Consider the following 20,708-nt stretch of genomic DNA (forward strand, 5'->3'; position numbering starts at 1 on the left):
CTCTGATAATTTGAAGCTGCGTGTCATAAACCACGCCTCATTCCTTGATGGGACATTTCGTGTACTGGGTCCCCCTAGCCTAGACAAAAATGTTCATGGCACGTTTATCTTCCATAGAGTTCATTAATGGCACCAACTCTTCCAAATTCACTGCAACTGTAGATGCATTCCACCCAAGATATCAATTGCAATGCAGACCCACCAAAGCATAAAATGGTATGATCATTATGGAACAGCTCAGTTTATTGTTAACTCTCAAGTTTGTTGGTGCAGGTGCTACTGTCATTAAATTGCAGCAGTGATCTACTCCAGTGCCTTTACCAGCGCTTCATGAACTTCTATTTCGATTTGTGCCTCTGCTCTCGCAGTGTCGCTGGATGCAGATTGAAGAGCTTGCTGGGCCTTCGTAAGGCCATCCCTGCACAGCTGCGAAAGAATAAAGATGGGAGGGCGGCTCAGTGAAACTGCTGTAATAAAGGTTATAATACAGACAATACTAAAAGAAGCAAGCTTGTGTAGCAATACATTTGAGGCAATGTGTTCAAAATTTCTTTAAAAGAAAGAGGGTGCAATATTTACACCATTTCCTCGTGACTGCTCTTACCACAGAGAGAGAAAAAGAAATAAATTATGTCGTTATCCCATGTTACAATTTCAAACTTGGTTGAATGCTTGATCCTACAGGTTTTCTTGCTCAAGATGCTGCAAGGAGCCAATTGTGATTGAGAAGTTCAGTTATTCAATTATTCTACTGTCACTTTCGCCATTACAGATTGATTACTAGACGAGGAAATCCATGTCAATGTTATACTTGAATTTTGTGCCAAAACTTGGGCACATTAATATTGACGTCGCAAATTTCCAAGTTCTTGCACGTCTTCGTCATATTGAATTGGTGAAAATTCCTAAAACTTGCTATGTTAAGACTTTTACATTCCTATACATGGGCCTTAGCTGAAGTCCAAATCCGTGACATTCCTGTGAACTGGTGCAGGAACTACAAGGCAGCACTGCGCATGTGTTTCTCGCTTGCCAAGCATGTTCTCATGCTGTGCTTCACCTTGCTCCATGCTTGCACAAAAGTTTGAACAAGTACATGAGGCTGCGAGAAAAGATGCTCATGCATTCTCAATTGAGCGCTGACACACTGCAGTAGCATATTAATCGTAACCTGAAGGAACTCCGGGGGGGGGGATGTGTCAATTTAAGAAGTTTCTTGCAATGAGTATATGCATGCACACACAGCACTCAAAGGAATTGGGCGCACTTGTGTAAAGTGCAATTTAATTAGTTAGAAGCAAGTTCTGTTCATGGAGGTTTTACCGAGATAAAAAAATACCAGGAACGTGGGGTATTGTGAAAGCAAAGTTGCCAGATGCTACCCTGCTAACAAGCAAATAATCATTAAATTTCCTGTCACATATTGTGCTGCAAAAGAGGGGAATGCCAGGAAGGAATAACGTGCTCATCCATCATATTTTCAGATGTTGTTTAGGGGCCCTTTAAAGGAACACCGAGTGGGGAAAGCCGAAACGATGGAAAAAATTTATTGAATTTTCTAATTATTACAAATGCTGCTAACTTTAGCAGAAAAAAAGAAAGAAAGGTTGCTCACATTCCAAGGAGACTTGAAAAATATATTTTGTACAGCGTAAATTAGTGCAGCTATGAATGAATGCACATATTTGCACATTATTATCGTCTCCAAAGTTGTCTCCATTTGGTTGGACACATGTTTGCCAGTGCATGATATTACTTGTTGACTCCCCCCATGTATGTTATGTTTGACTTCAACACTCAAGTACTCAAGATCGTCAACAAATGGGCTATTGGTGAACATGATGTTCACCAATGTATTTGTTGTTGGAAAAATGCTAACAAGGCCAAAAAAATGTGGCAATTGACTGGAAAATTCTGCTGGCGATTCAGTGACAAAAGCCAAAATCCGCTTATTATATTATAAGAAAAACTGGCAACTCTATAGGGCCAAGAATCTAAGATAGCTGCCTTGAAGAATAGGAAACCACTTGACGAATAGAAGACACTGTAGCGAGACCACATGCTCAAACATTTTTCTTCCAGCTTCCATTTTTCCTTCAAGTTGCTTTGTCTTATTTGGAGATCTTGCTGTTCTTTCAAATGAGCCGATGCGTAGGCTTACCTGTGGGTCTAGGCGGTCAACTGGAACTGCAGCTTCAGCCAGTACTTGCACAGAGGAATCCTCATTGATGGAGATGGTTCCACTGCTCACTGAGGGGGACAAAAATAAGGAAAATGTGAGTACATCATTCCAGATTCTTGCACATTTGAAGTACATCATGTGGTTGCAGAGCTTTGTCGATAATAACCGGGCTTTAACATCCCAAAACCAGGATACAATCACAAGGGACGCCGTAGTGGAGGGTTTCGGAAATTTCGACCTCCTGGGTTTCTTGAACAGCACCTACAGACCACGCGCCTCAAGCATTTTTGCCACCACCGAAAATGCAGCTGCCATGATCGACATTGCAGTTTTGTCAATGCAATAACTTGCACGATTATTCTGTTTTCGTTGCGTGTGTGTGCACCGATTCCTGGAATTCGTATTCGCAATCTTAACTGCATTTGGGCTGAGTAAAGCACGATGCGTTGCTGGTAAAAAATACACCCAAGTCGTCGCCAAGTGTGTAATCCCCACGTTAAAGATGAAGACAGGCTGATTTTAGAAGTAAGTATCCGTCTATCGGAGAGAGAGAGACTAAGGTTGAGTGAAAGGCGGGGAAGTTAAGGCACTCTTTGTCTATTAGATGCACGCAGTGCGTCGCCGAGGTAACTGTGGGCGACTAAAAATAAAATAAAATGAAGGATACTTGCCGAAATATTTCTTGGCCTCGCCGTCCTTGGGAAACACTGTCACAACTCCCGGCTTGATCACGGCCAAGGCGGGTACATGGTTCGGTAGGATACCGAAGTTTCCGCTGTACGACGGCACGTCCACTTGCTTCACGTCAACTTTATCGTAGAAAGTCTGGAACGCAGCAGAAAGGAGGCTACATTTCACAGTGCCGCCAGCCGCGTGCCTCTCGCTCATTGATGCAAAGGCAAGAGAATTGCGAAGCGCTTCACTTGTAAGCTTCTGCGTGCAAAGCTGCACGCGTTACGACTCTGAGATTAAATCGCGATGGAAGTTATCACGAAAATTTTAGCAACTTTGAACGTCGGCGTAGCAATGTGGTCGGACTCACCTCTGCCGGCGATGCGAATGTGAGCGGCATCTGACCGTCGGCGTATGTTCTAGACTGAACAGCCTGCGATGCCAGTAACCTAGTTCTGGGCAAAACATAACGGCAAGCTCCTACGGAAGCTCGAAAGAGGGACATTTTGGCAGTTTAATGTAGCTCGCTTACTCTAATAACCTTCGTGCAGAAAATGATGACCCGACCGCAGCGCCTCCTAATATTTCTGCTAGCCACAAGTGAACTACGCTGATCTTGGAAACAAGTAACTCTGAACTCTGGTAATAATAATATTAATAAAAATGCGCTGCTGGAGTGGCAAGAGTTTGGAACTTGTAAATACCTTTTTTGTTTTATTAAAAAAAAAAACGGCGACTTGAATGACCTACGGCAGATCCCGCATATTCTCGAATGTAAGCTGACATCGTATTTAATCATTTTTATCGTATTTAATCATCTTTGCTATCACAGTTGGTGAAATAATATATATGTGGAGATGTTTAGTGGTCGTGAAACACGCACACATGCGTGCTGTAGCTCACTTAATTGATTTTCCGCCCAAAGGTGCATATGAAATATACTTAAAAAATAAAAACTGCATGCCCTAATTTTACTCCACAATGCTCGAGCGTAAACCCCGAACTAAATAGACGTACAGAAACAAATGACATTTGAAGCAATATCTACGCGTACACAAGCTTGCTGACAAGCTTTTATTGTGTAATTTTAATCTATAGTTGGTGCATATCTCATGATTCAAAGACAGGCTGGCTTTTTTGGCAAGAGATGTCTACCTTTCTTCATTAGACAAGCATGAGATCAATGTTTAGCAGTTTTTATGCTTCTCAATGCTAAATGTAGTTAACGAAATCTGTTAAAGGTAATGAAAAGTTGCTAATAGCTCAGTTCCTCTAAGAGCTTTAATGAGAATTCCAAACCATCATATCGTACAAAAAATGCTGGCAAGCATCCAAGTGCCTTAAACAATTGACTATAGTGATCTTCTATGAAGCCGTTACAGAACATACATGTCTTAAACAATTGACTGTAGTGATCTTCTATGAAGCTGTTACAGAACATAAAAGTTGAAAATTTGTTGGCTTGATACAACAGTTTGTTTCGTTGTTGCATTTAAAGCTGGGAGAAAAGCCAGGAAAAAAGAATGTTAGGTAGCACTCGTTTCTTTTTGCCTGACCGATGTCATCACACCTAAAATTATTCAGATAACTGCGCTCTAAAGATTGAACATGGTATCAAGTCCAAAGTTGTAAGGCCAGGCTCTACCATAATGCTAAGATATCTTGTATCCCAAAACCTTCATACTCCCCAAGTGCGATTCGTTCACTCACAAGAAAAGTGCAGGGGTTATTACAAGTTGACTCAAAAGAAAAGTGCAGTAATTATTACAAGTTAATGGTCTTTCTGGCATACATAGCGAAACTCAGTGGAAAAACTATGTCATGCACTCGCTTCATCGAAAACTGAACGAAACTCGATACGCCTCAATGTGAAAATTACAGGTCTTGGAACTGTGGCAAAAGTGGATGAAAAGCTTGAAGATGCCTCTGTGCCTTGCATGATGTGACCTCTCAAGAAACTGGACTGTGATGAAATTGCTTACTAGATCAACAAGCATTTTGTTTGGACTTTGGTAAGCTTCATCTAATTAACTTTATTTGATGTTCCTGGGAGGAGTCTCACTGTATGGAGTGTATGCAGAGTGTTAGCTACAAAGCACATAGTGAAGCAGTGTTGGTTTGGGCAAGGGAAATCACATAAATATAGGTTATGAACCTCTTGTTTGAGCCATGAAAAGCATGGGGAATGTAACTGTGCTCTTTAGCTGGAGAAATTAAGCAAAGAACTTGCATCATGCATTCAACGCAATTGTACTTGCATGACAGTTCTCCTCTCATGAATTTTTATTTGTATAAGCACATATGTATAAGCACAGAAACTGAGAACTTCTTTTCATTGTGTCGTGTTAGCCACCAAGTAATATAGCGAAAATTAAAGCCAGGAAAAGTGGTATGTAAGAGAAAAAGAGACTGCCTATTCAATAGGCGGTTGAAGCCACAGGGTTTATGCAACCTGCGTTTAGAATGATCTGACTGGTACTCATATTCATGGATGTCACCAGTAGTTTTTGACGACTTCATGGTACTGAGCAACTTGATAGACCTATAGTTTGGTACGATTTAACGAGGCCAAAGAGGCTGAGACTAAACAATCGAATCAGAGAAGCCAATTGTCTTCACAGCTAAATAAACAGTCCTGCTTCTGTACTTGGCGATGTTCTCTAATGAAAGTGTCACCGACAGTCCAGTAATGACATCAGTCTAGAATTCGCCCTCATCGATGTAGACTCGTGTGTATCCGTCTTTGAGGTGGAAATGCCGCTTCCTTGTTTAGTTGCACCTCACTATACATAGTGTGAACGTGCGTCACTTTGTCGCTTCTGGTACACACTACCGACATGCCTGGGTACCAATTGACGCTGCATTGTGCTTGAGTCCGCTCAGTTTTGCCTCAAAATGCCATTTTATGCAGTTTTTGGTTGTAGGTCAAGCAAGTCGTCCTTGAAGCCTGCAAACGGGGAGCAAGGTACAGTGACTGTGACTTGCTGAAAGGGCGCTGGTATGTTTGGTTCGTGAGCATTACCGGAAAAGACCAACATTTGCACATGCAGATGCGACTTCATTACGGGCGATTTCTGGTTAGTTCTCCAGATCCGCCTCATTACTTCACCAAATCACCGTCCTTGGCATTTATAGGTACGTGGACTAAACAAAGCAAACAGTGGCAAAAACGTTTCTATGAGACAAAATGTACAGGCATTCCTTGTTGCACCAGTATGTTGTGAAACCATGCTAAGTCACCACATTAAACTTACACAATTTTATTTTCCTCCTGTTCTTGCAAATGCAGAGAAAGGAGTTTTAGTTTTGTCACTGTTTAAAACACAAGACAAAACACACTTTCTTGCTGCATGAACTACTTCAGTGACATAAGTCGCACTTCGTGCAAAATCACCTTGCTCGGCGTGACGTCCTAGTCATTTCCTTAGAGCTGCTTCCCTATGATACACACTCATCCACTTGTAAAGTACTGTGCGCTTCAAGGCTCTTGAAGTTTTAAGTTGTGCTTGGGTAACATAATTTATGGTGAAAACAAGCTAAATATTTCCACGTAGGTGTATGAGAGCAACAACAAGTCGGCATGTGGGTTAGCTTTGCTCTAAATGGAAGGCTGGCATGGGTCAACTTCACTGCATATTTTGATCTTATATGAGCTTGTATGAAGTCAACTGCTGAGCCCTTGCATAGTCCGGTGAGCTAATCGAAGTAAAACAACAAACAAACACACAGTTTGATTTTGATATTTTGCGCAGCAACAGGTGACAGTCAACACTCTGTGCTGCAGCACGTAAACGGTGGCATAAGCAGCTTAGGTACTCATGAGAGAAAGCGAGAGCAGCGAAAGTGATGTCATGCGAATGGTATGTAAAGGAGAAAGGAAAGAAATGGTTATCGTTAGGCTTCATATATGTAGATGCATCAAATATATACACTTGTAAAATATTTTTGGCTTGTGACACAATATCAAACAAAATGTGCTATGCGAGCACCAGATTAAACACACACATTTAGAATATGATGACATAACATTTTATGTATATGAATATTTATGTACATGATGATGATAATATGAACAATAACAATATAATTTGACATCTATAGCTCATTTAGATTAGGTGCTGTCTCCTTCTGCACTATGCTGCTGGAGTTCGACAGGAGAATTTCAATAGTGCCCTTCAGTTCCATCATTTCCTGCATGTGCTTTGCCTCTAGGTGCATCACCTTCTGCAGAATCTTCAGTCTACGAAATGTCTCTTTACACGTTGTGACCTCTGGGTAATATACTTCAACCATCAGTGAGGCAACGTCTAACATTATTCTAGAGAAGCGAGGGTCGGTGACGTTTTTCGTTACGAAAAGCATCAGTTCGTCCAAGTCTTTCCCCGACCTGCCGGCGAGGGCAGACTTCAAGGCTCGCCTCCGAATGAGCTCCTGCATGACGGCCACGGCAATCTGCGGCTCCCTGGTGAACTTGGCGTCCCGCAAGGCTTGGGTGAGCGCCTTGGAGACTTCGAACTTCCTCAGGTACGTGTTGTACTTGGCCATTTTCTGCGAGGTTCGCTCGGGAACTACGGCGTCGCCTTCGCCGGGAACGAAGGCGGGATCGGCGTGGGCCTCCTGGAAGTAAGAAGACGTCCGCCTGCGCTTTGCTGGGGAGACTTCTTTGGCGATTTCACTCTTCTTCCTCTGTACGGATATGAGGCCCGATGTCATGCCGACAACGAGGACTTTGTCCTGTGGCGATATGTCCAGAGACAAGATGGGAGACGGGTAGTCGAGGGTGTGGACCACTTGGTAGGTAGCGACGTCGAACACCTTGATGTGTCGATCAAGCGAGCCGGAGAGCAGGCGCTGTCCGTTACTGGCGAGCTTCAGGCACGTGACGGTCTTGTGGTGCTGCGTCATCTGGGCCAGTATGCGACCGGCCACTACGTCCCACACTCTGATGTGCGGTCCCCCCGCCGTGAGGAAGATGCCCCCCGTGGGGAACATGAGCACCGACTCGACGGGGGAGCCGTGGTTGACGGTGACCACAGGGTCAGCGGTCCTCAGGTCGAACACCTTGGCGGTGTGGTCGTACGAGCCGGATAGCACTATGTCCTGGTTGGCCTTGCACACGGAGCCGCAGCGCACGTAGTCTTCGTGCGCGTCGAGGGAGAGCAGCCTGGTCTGGCCCGGGATGTCCCACAGGGCGACGGTGGAGTCGTCCGAGAAGCTGAGCAGCTGCCTGCCGTCCCGAGTGAAGGCGACCCGCTGCGTGGGGTTCTTGTGGCCGGTGAACTGTCGCAACAGTGACCTCGTCTTGACATCGAAGAGCTTGACGGCGCCGTCTTCTCCTCCGGCGGCGATGAGGTTGCCGTCGGCGCGAAACACGCCACCGCATGCCGCCTTGGAGAACTTCGAGAACTGGCATGTGATCTCGCGGCTGACGGGATTGAACACGCGCACCCTTGAAGAACACGTTATTGCGAAGGCGTGCGGTTCTTGGAGCGAAATGTCGACGTTGTTGATGGCTCCTATGTCCTTGATGGTTACCGGAAGCGAAAGCCGTTTCCAGTACACACTGTCTTCGGTTACTTTAACGCCCGCACGTGGATATGAAAAAACTTGCACACCTCTGAAATCCGCCATCTTGAGAAATACGTGATGTCTATGCCAGTGCGCCTTTCCTAAATTTTGGAAGTAACACTAGCCGCACCACCGCATTTGAAAAACATTAATAATTAGTATATTAATTAAACATTGCTAAGGTTAGTGTATATAATGTTTCAAAAAGTACCCCAACGACAGGTTTTTCTAAGTGTTGTGAGACAATGAACTATTTCAAAAGCTATGCTTTTTTTTTTTTTACTGCAAACAGTAATGTGAGACGCAGCATCCGACGTCCGCTTTGCGATTACCATTTTTATTTTTCTGGAGGGACTTATGTTTGTTACACAATCTAATGCCCCCACCTCCCCGAAGGGAATCGTGAAGAAATACGAATGCATTACGTAGCGTCCATAACGGCGTTTCGCACGTGAGAAACGCCGTTTCGCACCCAGCATTAGAAAAATGATATTTTTTTTTTTCTTACACCGTGCAGCTAATAGCGCCGTTCACCGCAGCTAACGTGATAAGAGTCTATGCACGGCCTCCGAGACCTGCGTCCAAAAGCAAATCTCCGGGAGCCATAATGACTCTATGCTGGGAGTAGCATTCGTTGTGGCGAAACGCATTCCATTATTCTCATTTGTGTCCAGAGTTCTGAAAGCTGTGTGGCGTCAAAACGACGTTGCGGAGAAAAGACCGGAAACAGGCGGCGTGCTCCAGCCAATCAAAAAAATAAAGTTGTTTCTCTCTCTCTCTCTCTCTCCAGCCAATCAGGGGAGGCCGAATTGGACATGTCCAAGCATTTGTACGAAACTCTATGTGTCCTAGAATCGGATACCGCGAGAATAGCTCCCCAGAAGCTCTCACCTCCTCGAAAAGGGAGTGAACTAGGCTCGAAGACAACGTCGAGGGAGCGATATTAGAGCACAGCCCCGCAAGAGCCAAGAGTTACGCGAAAATTGTTTGGCAGCTTCTCTTGGCAAGTTGCTCGCGCTACAATGTCGACGTTTGCAGGGGAATCGGGCAGAACTTAATTGTCTGAAATGCAATAATATATCTGCAATAGTACATATACTCTTTTTTTCTTTCTTGGAGGTTTGAAGTTTGAGCCATATGCGAAGGTATTATGTTTGTTGGAAAAGAGAGCGAAAATGTGTGCAGGCCGCGGGGAACAAGACCGTGGGGAACCGTTATCTTGGCAAGACGTGATGCAGGAATTTTGGCGTTTCTACATTCCGACATGTTTCTATGTTTGGATTTTTCGCCATTTCAAATTTTCGTTTTTTTTTTCGATTCAGCTTTTTGAATTCCCGCATTCTGATAAATCGGCATTTCGATTTTCAGCGTTTTAAAATTGCACCCCCCAAGGGCGGTGCCAGAATTCTTTGGATGGGGGGGGGGGGGCAGCGTTTCGACGGTTGGTCGGATGTAGTTTCCGCTCCCCCCCCCCCCCCCCCGTAATTATTGACGTTTCCGGTCATATATCAACTTATAATACTTCGTTATAAGTGCACTCATACATGTTTTTAATTAAGCGATGGACTTGTGTAATTCTAACTGATGCTTCCAGGCGTCCCTTAGGTGCTTTTAGCGCAGTACAGCATCGCAGGCTGGATTGTCGATTGGTCGGCCACCCTCCAATATCGGCGGAGTGTAAGTACACTGAACTAATCAATGTACCGCTTCTCCATCGCTCTATGAGAAACGTAAGGTCACGCATGCGATGTATGTAAGTGGTTCTTAGAAGAGAGAAAACAAGATAAAAGCGAGCCCCGTAACTGTCTGCATCACAGTGCGACACCTCAACAGTGGCTCACGAGGGATGGGGATAAGATGTGATTAAATGGAATAGGGAGAATTAAAGGGATAGAGATAGCGACGAATTCCGCGCAAAGGTTGTAACGCTGAAATTCGAGGAACGCGCCGTCAGAGAGTGAGAATTGGAGGCGTTCCAGAAACCAATGAATGGAAGTGTTTTGCTTGGAGTAAAGAATGGAGCGTGGAGCGGGGGAGACTAAAATGTATCAATGGGCGAGCGTCCGCGGTACGTTTGCGTTCGTGAAATAACTTGAACAACCACTTTACTACGCGTCATAACAAAAGTTTTGCAAAAACATTTTGTCCTGCCATCTAGTAAAAAAAAGATCAAATGGTAACTACAGTATTTTGTTTCACAATGCCAATATCCTAGTTTAGATACTTAACGCTAGAGGACGCCACAAAACGTAATTGTAAAACGTTAGGTAAACATTTGGGACACAACTTTTTTTTCACATTTGGCTCTACTAAAATTATCCATAATCTATGCCTTCAATGCGTCCTTGCTTGCTTCCGCGCAAGCGCAGTTCGGACGGGGAGAGGAAGAAAACCATAATCAATAGAAAAGTTCTGCGAGAAAGTTGGCAACCCGCGCAGGTACTAAACTGTGCCCTGGCGAGCGGTGGCTTCAGTTTTTCGCGGAGTCGCAAAAAGCAACATGGCAACGAGGTGATAGGAGCCGACGCGCGGCCTCGCAAACTCCACAGATCGGGCAGCAACATTCTCCGCGTCGCATCGTCGGGCGGGGAAACCGAAATGCGATCGGTCCAAACTTTACTGCAACCATCGGCAACGCTATGGCTTACGTCTCGGAGCTCGGACTGTGGGCCGGATTACTTCTCCTGCTGGGATTTTCAACTTGGACAAACGCTCTTGGTGAGTTCGCTCCGCCTCCACAACTCCTCGGCCCGTTCCAACTTTTCCAGTCTGCTTTGCTTTTACGCACCGTGCGTGGGCAGCTGACCTCCGCGCCGGGCGTCCCGTTGGCGCCAGGCTCTCGAGTCATTATCCTGACCTACGTCTGTGAACGGGAAAATGTATCTTTGATCTTGATCTCTGGTCGCTCATTGCTTGTCGCTTCGTCGCGTACGGGTGTTTCCTACGAAACGGGAAAGGAGCATGCCCCGGGGCCGTGGGAACACCGCTGTCAGCTGCGCTCTTTGTTTATTTACGGAGCCGCCCCGTAGGGGGGGGGGGGGGGGCTGAAAATAGTCACCACGCGTGATGCATACTTGACGCTACAGGACAGTTTATCACACACTCGTCTTTCGGTTCGTTGTTCAAACACCGGCATTTCTGGAGTTTCTGCCATTGTTGTGTACCCAGTGCGCACACAAAAGCGCACAGATGCGCTTTTCCGAACCAGCGCAAAAAAAAAAAGCAATAACAATGCACTCAAGTTGAATGTCGCCGTTTCTTACTCCAGTTTCGCGTCAAGTTACCGCTTTTGCAGCTCCCTCTGCCACTTTTCAGCACTTAAAACATACGCCTGCAAACGAAGTCAACAAAGCTGAAATACTTCCCTGATATTTCGCTGCCTTCTCTTTTATTGTTGTTCTTTCTCGATGCGCGTAACTTGGAAGGGTTCTCCGTCGCGCTTAAAAAAAAGCAATATTGGCCGGCGTCGTAGTCGTGCTTGCGTTAAAATCAACGCTGGCGCGGCACAGACGCGGAAACCGTGTTCGATTGATTGATCTCCGACACGGCACGGCGGACGTCATTTCACGCTTTCCCGCGTCATAACTTTCCGGCCCACGGAGTCGCTCTCTCTTGGGTAGAGACAACACGTTTGTTTACGCAGTTGACCGTCAGCTAAGTTTTTGCACTAAGCACAATAAGCAAGAGCGGCCGTATCGCTCGGTGTCTCGAGCGAAGACGAGCACGACAGACGCTATTTTTTTTCTCCTTTCTTGTTTGCATTCGATCCCGACACCTACACGGTCCCATGGACAGTGTCCCCCCTAGCAACCGTTGTGTCATCAACAAGTATACGGCCAGTATTCGATCTGGCTGCTTATAGATGGGAGAAGCGTACGCCGTGGACGACATGCTGCCTCAATCAGGTTGACGTGCTTTTTTAGTGTCCATGTTCATTTTCTGTTCTGTTTGGTTCGTTTGTTAGGTTTACTTCCCGTTCGCGAATCCTAAAGTTGCTATTGGATTTTTCGGAAGTTTCCAACACAGCGCGCTGTCTGCCTGTGCCGTTTTTTTATTCGTGATTTCTGTGGAGCAGTGGCTTAGCCAAGAGGTAACACCCCCTCCCCCTTTCTGATTATTTTTTTTTGTCTTGGCATTCAGAGCACGAAGTCACACATGACAGCTGCCAGTCTGCCCCCCCCCCCCCCCCCACACATTAGTTCATGGCACAAATGCTATCAAGTGACTCGGCCGGCCGACATTGCTATCAATTTCGATATAGGTTTACAAGAAATGGCAAAAGCAGATTTCACGAAAACTTAAACGGGATAAAAATGAAAAAAAAAAAGATCAGCACGAAACTGATCAAATCTGCTAAAATGGGACAATCGTAAATCAAAGAACGATGGCATTGAGACCTATTAAATTTAGCTTGCGTTAAATGGGTTTGCAACCCCACTAAACCCCACTAACTCCGCGCTCTTTCGTCGTCACAATTAATGTCACTATTGTATTTCCAATTTACCGGTCGAACCAGTAGAATAATTAAATATCTAAGAGCCACCTTTCCTTCTATCATGGCATGCCCATATTGTTCAGTTATAGGCGTGCGCAAGGGAAAAGCATGGGGGGCGCGCCGCCCGCCATTTGTCACCTAGGGGGAGGGGTGCACAAAGTTTGCCCCCATGCTTTGCCTTTGTAGGGGCGCGGGACGCTGCGATTCCCCCCCCCCCCTCTCCTGAAGTGGAACCCTACTCACGACTATGATTAACGTCATTGAAACATCGAAATGCCCCACCGCGTGTTAAATTACTCGGATATTAATAACTTGTAGTACAAGAATTAGAAAAAACATCTGCCATCTGGAGCCCGTAGCAAGCGAATCCACTTGCTGCATTGGAAGCCGTTCAAAATCGGAGCAGCCAATTCATTCCTCATATTCATGTGACATCAGTATTTCACATTTGAAAGCTGTTGTCTTTTTGTTATCGTCGCCGCATTGCTAGCTTTGTAACGCCATCTTATGGGGGCCTTAAACGAATAAAACCGAAATAAACTTTGAGCTCCTGCGGGCTAAACTCCGTATTTTTAATGACAGACTATGTAATCTTTCTTTAAAGGAAAGCAGATGGCGCAGCAAGCCATTGTCTTATATTAATTCGCGTGGTCGCCTGTTGCTCGAGTTTTATCATGTTGTAACCCGTGAATTTCTACTACATGTACAGGAAGCTACTGCGTACTGGTTAATGAATGCCCATTATTTTTTCTTGAAACGGAAGAAAAACGCTTACACCAAATACATTTCGGTGGACTAATCGGGAATCGTGAGATATTTTTTTTTTTATAGTCAGCCCTGAGCTGACTATTTATTGATACTTTGGCATTCGTAACAATTGTTCAATGCGCACAATCCACTCTGGTATAGTTTCTTGCCCTTTCAGCACTTCAAGGAAATGGCGCACTGATTCGCAAAAAAACATTGTCGCACAGATCGCACCCATACGTCCGCATTATCAAAGGCACATCGGGTTCGCCATATACTGTGCAGGCCGGGAAGCATAATTATATCACGAGATATGCCGGCCTCGCTTTTAACAAAAAGAAAACGGAAGCCATGCGGACTTACCGGAAATTCTTTTTTCATGGTTCTCTCTAATATTTCCAGAAAGACACCTCGCTCCTGAAATCTGTAAACATGTGCTCAATCGTTTCCGGTTATTACTTAAGTAACAATGTGTGCCCCATGGGACGAATAATCCCCTATCCTCCAACCATGTTTTAACTGGTAAGGTACCAGTGCGTAATTAAAAGAAAAAAAAATGACCCCTGGTGCTACAAGCATTCTTTTAACACGTTTAAGAACACACTGTCCTGGGCCTGCACATTATTGCTGGCGGTACAATGGTACGGGCAGTAGGACATCGACAAGGTCTTTGTGTACAATTTTTTACGTGAGACTTCAGCGAGATACTCCAACGAAAATCTCACTGATAGAAAGTGGAAGGACAAAACAACTTTCTTTCAATACCAATGTATTGGTCCTTGCACATTTGCTGACGACACGAAAAATGCCAGCAGCGATCTAGACAACTTTAGTTGTATAATATATATATATATATATATATATATATATATATATATATATATATATATATATATATATATATATATATATATATATATATATATATATATATATATAAGGTCATTTACATCATGCAGAAAAAATAAACGTTTGACAAGTTGTCTTATGTACTAATGTAATGTCTTATGAACTAATCCAGGCCTTGTACTTCTCTTGTACTTCTCTGAAGAGGTTTGTACAGCTTTATCTTTCCCAGACAGCTCCAAATGAAAACTGCAACTACTCTGTTTACGTTTTGTACACGTATTCTACTGCAGTGCAAAACCTGAGTTTTGTACCACAGCTTGTCCACTGTAAACAAATTTCACGTTTCGGCCCGTGCGACAGTCGCGCCTCTCCTGGGAAACACAGTGAGAATAACTTTCTCTGCTTGGAAAGACAGTGAAAGTAACTTTCATGCTTCACAAACACACGCGTCCTGTGTACAGGATTCACTACACAACATGTAATATCGCAGCAATATTGCGTAAAGGAAGCACACATTGCCATTGGGCGTCTGAACATGCGATTATCATAATGACTTTGTTGTTAACAGCCGGCCACCCATTACAAAAGGCACATACGTTACTGTGCGTTTAAGTTCGAAAACACTTCTCATACGTAATTGCTCGTAATTTAAACCATGCTACCCATTACACAGAGTGCAGCCAGATGCGAAAGGTTCACTGACTATCGATTACATTATAATCATACGATGAGAATTACACTTCTCGAGTAACATTATACAATGATAAGTATGCACTAAGTGGTTGCAATAAGCACTAGGGACAGGTTATCGCTATCGCGTTCAATTCTTAAGGGCGAAGCTTAAGGGTCCCACAATTTTTTTGGTCATTCAATCCAGTATTCGAGTTGGCTATTCGCTCCGCGTATCACTGTGGAAGGAAGTCGATCGTGCGACCTTGTAGTCGTGTGCCGCGTGTTTGCGCTGCGCCAGCTCCTCGTGTCGCAAGTTCGTTGTAAGCAGTAATTCGTTGTTAACGACACGTAGGTGAACTGGAGGCTGTAGGACACGCTAGTTTGAACACTGTATATGTACGAGAAACTGGCTTTTACAGCGTGTTCGTTCAGAAAGGTTGGTACTCGCGGCCGCAAACGCCGTGACAGTGGACTCCGCTAACTGGTAGCCTTCAGCGAAGAAACACTTGTCGTCTCAAAATGTAGAACGAAACGTCGGTAATCGACGACTCCTCGCTTTTCGGCTGTTTGGAATTGAAATTCTAGCCATTATTGCGCGCATTGGAGTGGGCAGTGTTCCCGTTTAGGGAAAGAAGTACGGGAGGGGGGGGGTATTTTCGTTGGTCGAGTGCAAAAGACAAGACGCTCCGCAACGAATGAGAAACTGAAAGTGAAGTCACACATAAGGTCACACGTTATGGACTGCCTTTAGTTTCTGAGCTTCCGAGAGTGAAGTTGGCAAGTAAACAGTGTTTGTAGTGTAACATCAGTGGCCTTCGACCACCGTTACCGCCCGAAACCTGTGTTACCATAACCCGGCTCCCTTTAAATAATAGGCTCGTTCAACTGAGTAAATCAATGTGGCAGACTTAAAGAGGCCCTGCAAAACTTTTTGAGCATGGTCGGAAAACGCTGTCGATCGATAGTAAACGCTAATATATAAAGGCGAGCCAAATATTATAGCGCAGCACGCGGTCTGGAATTCACATTAACTTATCAAAGTTAACTACAAATTGCTTTCTCTTCTCTCGACAAATCACGTTATATGCCCAAAAATCACACGTCAACGACCCATCTATCAGCCATTGGCTGTTTTAAACATGGTGCGCCCACTCGTTAGAGATCGCCGCGGGAGGCCGCTAGTTGTCCACGCGTGCGCACGCGATCACACTGAAAAGCCGCGCATTCGAAGAAAGAAAAAAAAAGTGCTCGAGGTCGCGAAGCGTGCGTGACGTTTTTCTGTGGTCCTTCCATTTCCGCTTAGCTTCCAGCGTTTTCGCCGAAACGAGAGAAGAGACTGCAATTGCAGCATGTGACACACCTTTGTAACCGTCCACTCGCACTGGACGGATTCTTGATATTTTTTGCGGCGTTGAATTCGTGAGGCAATAAGCTTTTCCATTGAATTCATTCCATGGTTACTTGAAAAAGTGTTTCACGGCCCCTTTAACTCCCCCCCCCCCCTTACTATCCCGTGACCACACCTATGTTTAAAGAAAGCCAATACAACTCTGGTGTAACCTTGCGTTGGTACGAACAATGGCTTAAAACACGCGGCTGGGACCAACGCCCACAAATAGAAGCCAAACAAGTTCTCGCCGCGTTAGGTTAGGACCTAACCTCTCGGTAGGACCTCCGTTTTTGCCTTTCTTCCTTCAGTGCACTCTCGTTCATATATTTTTCTTCCTTGCTCCGGGCATTTCTTGATGTAAATGCGCTTTCCGGCTGCACCTTTCTCAGGAGATGAGCAAGTGAAGAAAAATAACAAAGAAATCTAACCGCGGCCAAGTGGCTTCCTGCTTGGCGATTAAGAATGCGAGCGTCTGCGGTGCCGGAAGAAATATCCATGCACGTGTTGCAAACACGTTTTCATTGCGTCATGACTTCTTTGGTTTGACATGGACTGAGTGATGACTTGTGTAGCGGGAGGCGAAGACCCTTACGCAGCCGCTGACTTTGTCATATTACTTGTGGAACGTGTTATTTGCGGACCATTGTTTTGCCCTCACCGCCAGTCAATTTAGGCGCGAAATTCTTGCCGCTTTCCGACGTTGCTATGACACACACACACACACACACAAAACGGAAACGAGGATAGACTGACAGCAACAAGTTAATAATACGTAATAAGTGTCGGGGGTTTACGTCATAAAATGCAGATTTGATTCTGGGGAACGCCGCTGTGGAGGGCTCCTCAGATTTCGAGCATTTGAGGTTCTTTAACGTGTACTTAAATCTAAGTACACAGGAGCGCTAGCATGTTGCGTCCATGGAAGTGCTGCCGCCGCGGCCGAAATTCGATCCCGCGACCTTCGAGTCAACATGTAGACGGGCGCTGCCATGACGAGTTACAGCTACCAGGTAAATATTTCGCGTGCGCGTCGACTAACTGGGCACTGTACAAGTCCACTTTTCTTTTTTGTCTGTCTTAGTTAAACATAACGCGTTCGAAAAATGCGCCCGTATAAGTTAACACGTCGACAAAAGATTGTGTATCCGTATGACTTGTCATTACAGTTTGGACTATACCGCAATTCGTACTTACTATTAAGTTCTCGTTCGACGTTATTAGCAATTGACAGGCTTCATCTTGTGTTCTAATTGGTAGCCAAAGTCCGACTTCGTCAAGCTACTTCTACGCAAGGCGATCATACAAACCTGTGTGCACAGCGGCGAGGCCGAACGCTTATCACTAAGGCTGTTCGAATATTCAAAAATTTTGAATAAAACATCTAATAGCACTGTATTCGATTCGCTACTCGAATCGGTTAGTCCATGCTTCAAATCCCGGACATTTTTTCGCGTAGTTTTCGAATAATCAGCATCGACGGGAGAACCGCGAACAGCTAAAGCACCGTGGCTAAGGGTAGTTGTTCATTCTTTTTAATCACTAAATTACCAATGTGAATACAGCTCCAGCTTTTACGGGACTACCGATTACCAGATGAAGGCAATTTTTTCTGAAAACTCCGCCCTGATTCTGTCCGCCTCGGTGGCTACGGCGCGCGGCTGCTGACTCGAAGGTTGAGGGTTCGATCCCCGCCGTGGCAGTCGCATTTAATGGAGGCTAGATATAGAGGTCCATGTTCTGTGTGATGCCAGTGCACGTTAGAGAACACTAAATGGTCAAAATTTGTGGGGCCCTCTACTACGGCGTCCCTCATTATCATATCGTGGTTTTTCGAAGTAAAAAAACAGATAGTGTTATCCGTTCTGGTACTACAGTTTTCACTGTGCTGCAGCTGCGTCGCATCAATCAATTCCCGTCTTCCTAGTAATAAATGAAAGGGGAGGCGGGGGAGGGGGTTACTATGCCCTCAGCTTCATGAATACATTACGCCAGTGTTGTGCGTGCGTAAATTGGGTGTGCTGATGCCTATGTTGTGATAACACTAGACTTGCGCGAATTTTAAATTTTATGTTTCGGGGAATTCGGAGCCATAATGATACGGTCGAATGTGATATGGTCGAATAACTGCGAATCGAATTCGTATGGTATATATATCACATATTATAAAGTTAGCATGTTTTTGATGACTCCACTAACCTGCACTACATCTTTTTTTAATTGAAATAAGGGATATGCGAACGTCGCTAATTTCGGCTCGAAGAATGTGGAAACAACATTGAATTTGAGAGCCTGTGATTTTTCAGTAGGACGCTCGTGATAGCATGTAAAATGTGTTCCGTTTTAATATTTACTGTACTTAGAGCATATGAATCGGTATAACAATCTTCTAAACTTCAAAAAAAAAAATAATGAATAGATATGAGGATACCTTGTATGATGAGGAACCTTGCAGTGGGGCTTCATGGCAGTGCAGACATCCCCTGGATAGTGTACTCACAGCATAGTATCTCTTTGCTGCAGCGAAACTACCTTTACAGGAGGGGAAGGGGTCACACGCGAATTAATATACGTTTATTCGTTCATTTCGAATACTTCGAGAGTTCTAATAACTGAAATTCGAATACTGTCGTATTCTTACTAGCATGTTAGCGTGTTACAAACCTAGATAACACGCTTAGCCGTTTCATTACATCTATAGCTTTATTCGTAGTGTTCGCTTCAGCATTGCTTCGTCGTTCTGCGTTGGTACACGTTTCTTATTTCGCTTTTGCTGTGTCCGGTTAACGCCTACAAAGACTCTCAGCAATTGTCAGTGTAAACCGCGCCAAATGACTATATGAACCATCGAGATAATCATAATCAGATGCGATTACGTGCATAACGTGAAAAATCGCAATTGATTCTGGAACCCATAGGCCGCCAGCGATAACGCTCGAATATTTGATGGCACATGTATAAATGCCGACGTGCGTCACAGCTTGTCAGTTGATCGACGGCCGACGCTCTGTTCGCCGCTATCGGTGCCAATGTGTATTGCTGCAATCTGACATCCCGTTCGATTGATTGATATGTGGGGTTTAACGTCCCAAAACCACCATATTGCCGCCAGCACGTAGTGGGTTGACAGCAAGAGCGGCTCTAAATCTGGAGGAAAAAAGAAGATCGCGTTCTTCTTTGCTCGAGAGCCAGCCACGACTGACGCATCGTCCTAGTGCTAGCTACCTGGTGGTTTAATAAATCCCCCAGTACTTGTGACTCATCGTGACAATATGATTATGAGAGACGCCGTAGTGGAGGGCTTCGGAAATTTCGACCACCTGGGGTTCTTTAACGTGCACCCAAATCTGAGTACGTGGGCCTACAACATTTCCGCCTCCATCGAAAATGCAGCCGCCGCAGCCGGGATTCGATCCCGCGACCTGCGGGTCAGCAGCCGAGTACCTTAGCCACTATACCACCGCGGCGGGGAAGTTGGCAGCCGTGGCCAGAGACTAAAGCCTTTTTCACATGCGAGCGATTTTGCCGCAAGAGTGAAGCTGCAACTATCACACGAGCCCAAAACATGTTTCTAGAGCATCCACCAGACGCTACGATAGACATCGCCAAAGTTCGAAAAATTCGCTCTCGGCAAAGCGTTCACTCCCGTTTACCGGCCATAAGCTTGGCCAAATAAAGTTTGATCCTGGACATACCGACTCCTGCCTTCGTCAACATCGCGACTACGCGACAGTATCAGTTTTATTTAAGAGCAGGTGACCAAGTTTCACCTCGATTTTAGTTACCTGCAGTTGTAGCAATATCGCATGTCTTTTTCTTCCTGTATATTTCTGTCATTTTCTTTATCTTTTTTTTTGTCTTGTTCTTTTATATTGATTTCTTACTATATGCCTGTTTCTCTTGTATTTCTTTCTTTCTTTCTCTTTCTTTCTTTATTTACTTTTCACGCGTTCGTTTTCGTTTGACACTTGCACCTTCTGTGCGGACTTCCACATACTCCGTTTTCGTGTGACCGCCGAACCTGCCGGACACGTTAGTTGGGGACGTATTTGTTCGCGTGGTCACGTCGCCGACGGCAGTGGTGGCTCCGCTAAATGTTGGAACGGGCCCGTAATAGCTGCGCTCTGATATCTGCG

General features: G+C 45.0%; 3 protein-coding genes across 3 annotated transcripts in view; 1 reads left to right on the forward strand and 2 right to left on the reverse strand.

Annotated features, from left to right (window-relative positions):
* Positions 1-225: 225 nt before the first annotated feature.
* Positions 226-3,442, reverse strand: ATPsyndelta (ATP synthase, delta subunit). The gene is made up of 4 exons (XM_037431875.2): positions 3,225-3,442; positions 2,854-3,007; positions 2,162-2,250; positions 226-426 (listed from the first exon to the last, which is right to left on the reverse strand). The coding sequence occupies exons 1-4, from the start codon at positions 3,357-3,359 to the stop codon at positions 304-306; spliced, it is 501 nt and encodes a 166-aa protein (XP_037287772.2). The 5' UTR covers positions 3,360-3,442; the 3' UTR covers positions 226-303.
* Positions 3,443-6,860: 3,418 nt separating this feature from the next.
* Positions 6,861-8,516, reverse strand: LOC119180775 (U3 small nucleolar RNA-associated protein 15 homolog). Its single transcript, XM_037431911.2, has one exon. It carries the CDS (start codon positions 8,483-8,485, stop codon positions 6,950-6,952), a length of 1,536 nt encoding a protein of 511 aa, XP_037287808.2. The 5' UTR covers positions 8,486-8,516; the 3' UTR covers positions 6,861-6,949.
* A 2,337-nt stretch (positions 8,517-10,853) lies between these two features.
* Positions 10,854-20,708, forward strand: part of LOC119181130 (uncharacterized) — a 34,920-nt gene continuing 25,065 nt past the window's right edge. Inside the window, exon 1 of the mRNA XM_037432313.2 lies at positions 10,854-11,140. Coding sequence (XP_037288210.2) covers positions 11,062-11,140 — 79 coding nt within the window. The 5' untranslated portion in view covers positions 10,854-11,061. The remainder of the gene's footprint in view (positions 11,141-20,708) is intronic.

Source organism: Rhipicephalus microplus, chromosome 10, assembly GCF_043290135.1.
Source record: "Rhipicephalus microplus isolate Deutch F79 chromosome 10, USDA_Rmic, whole genome shotgun sequence".
NCBI lineage: Eukaryota > Metazoa > Arthropoda > Arachnida > Ixodida > Ixodidae > Rhipicephalus > Rhipicephalus microplus.

Excerpts from the sequence above, each read along its gene's own strand:
- ATPsyndelta (XM_037431875.2), bottom strand. The coding sequence starts at position 3,359 with ATGTCCCTCTTTCGAGCTTCCGTAGGAGCTTGCCGTTATGTTTTGCCC. Across the intron at positions 3,008-3,224 it reads CATTCGCATCGCCGGCAGAG|ACTTTCTACGATAAAGTTGA; the intron begins GTGAGTCCGACC and ends GCTGCGTTCCAG. Across the intron at positions 427-2,161 it reads TTGACCGCCTAGACCCACAG|CTGTGCAGGGATGGCCTTAC; the intron begins GTAAGCCTACGC and ends ATTCTTTCGCAG.
- LOC119180775 (XM_037431911.2), bottom strand. The coding sequence starts at position 8,485 with ATGGCGGATTTCAGAGGTGTGCAAGTTTTTTCATATCCACGTGCGGGC.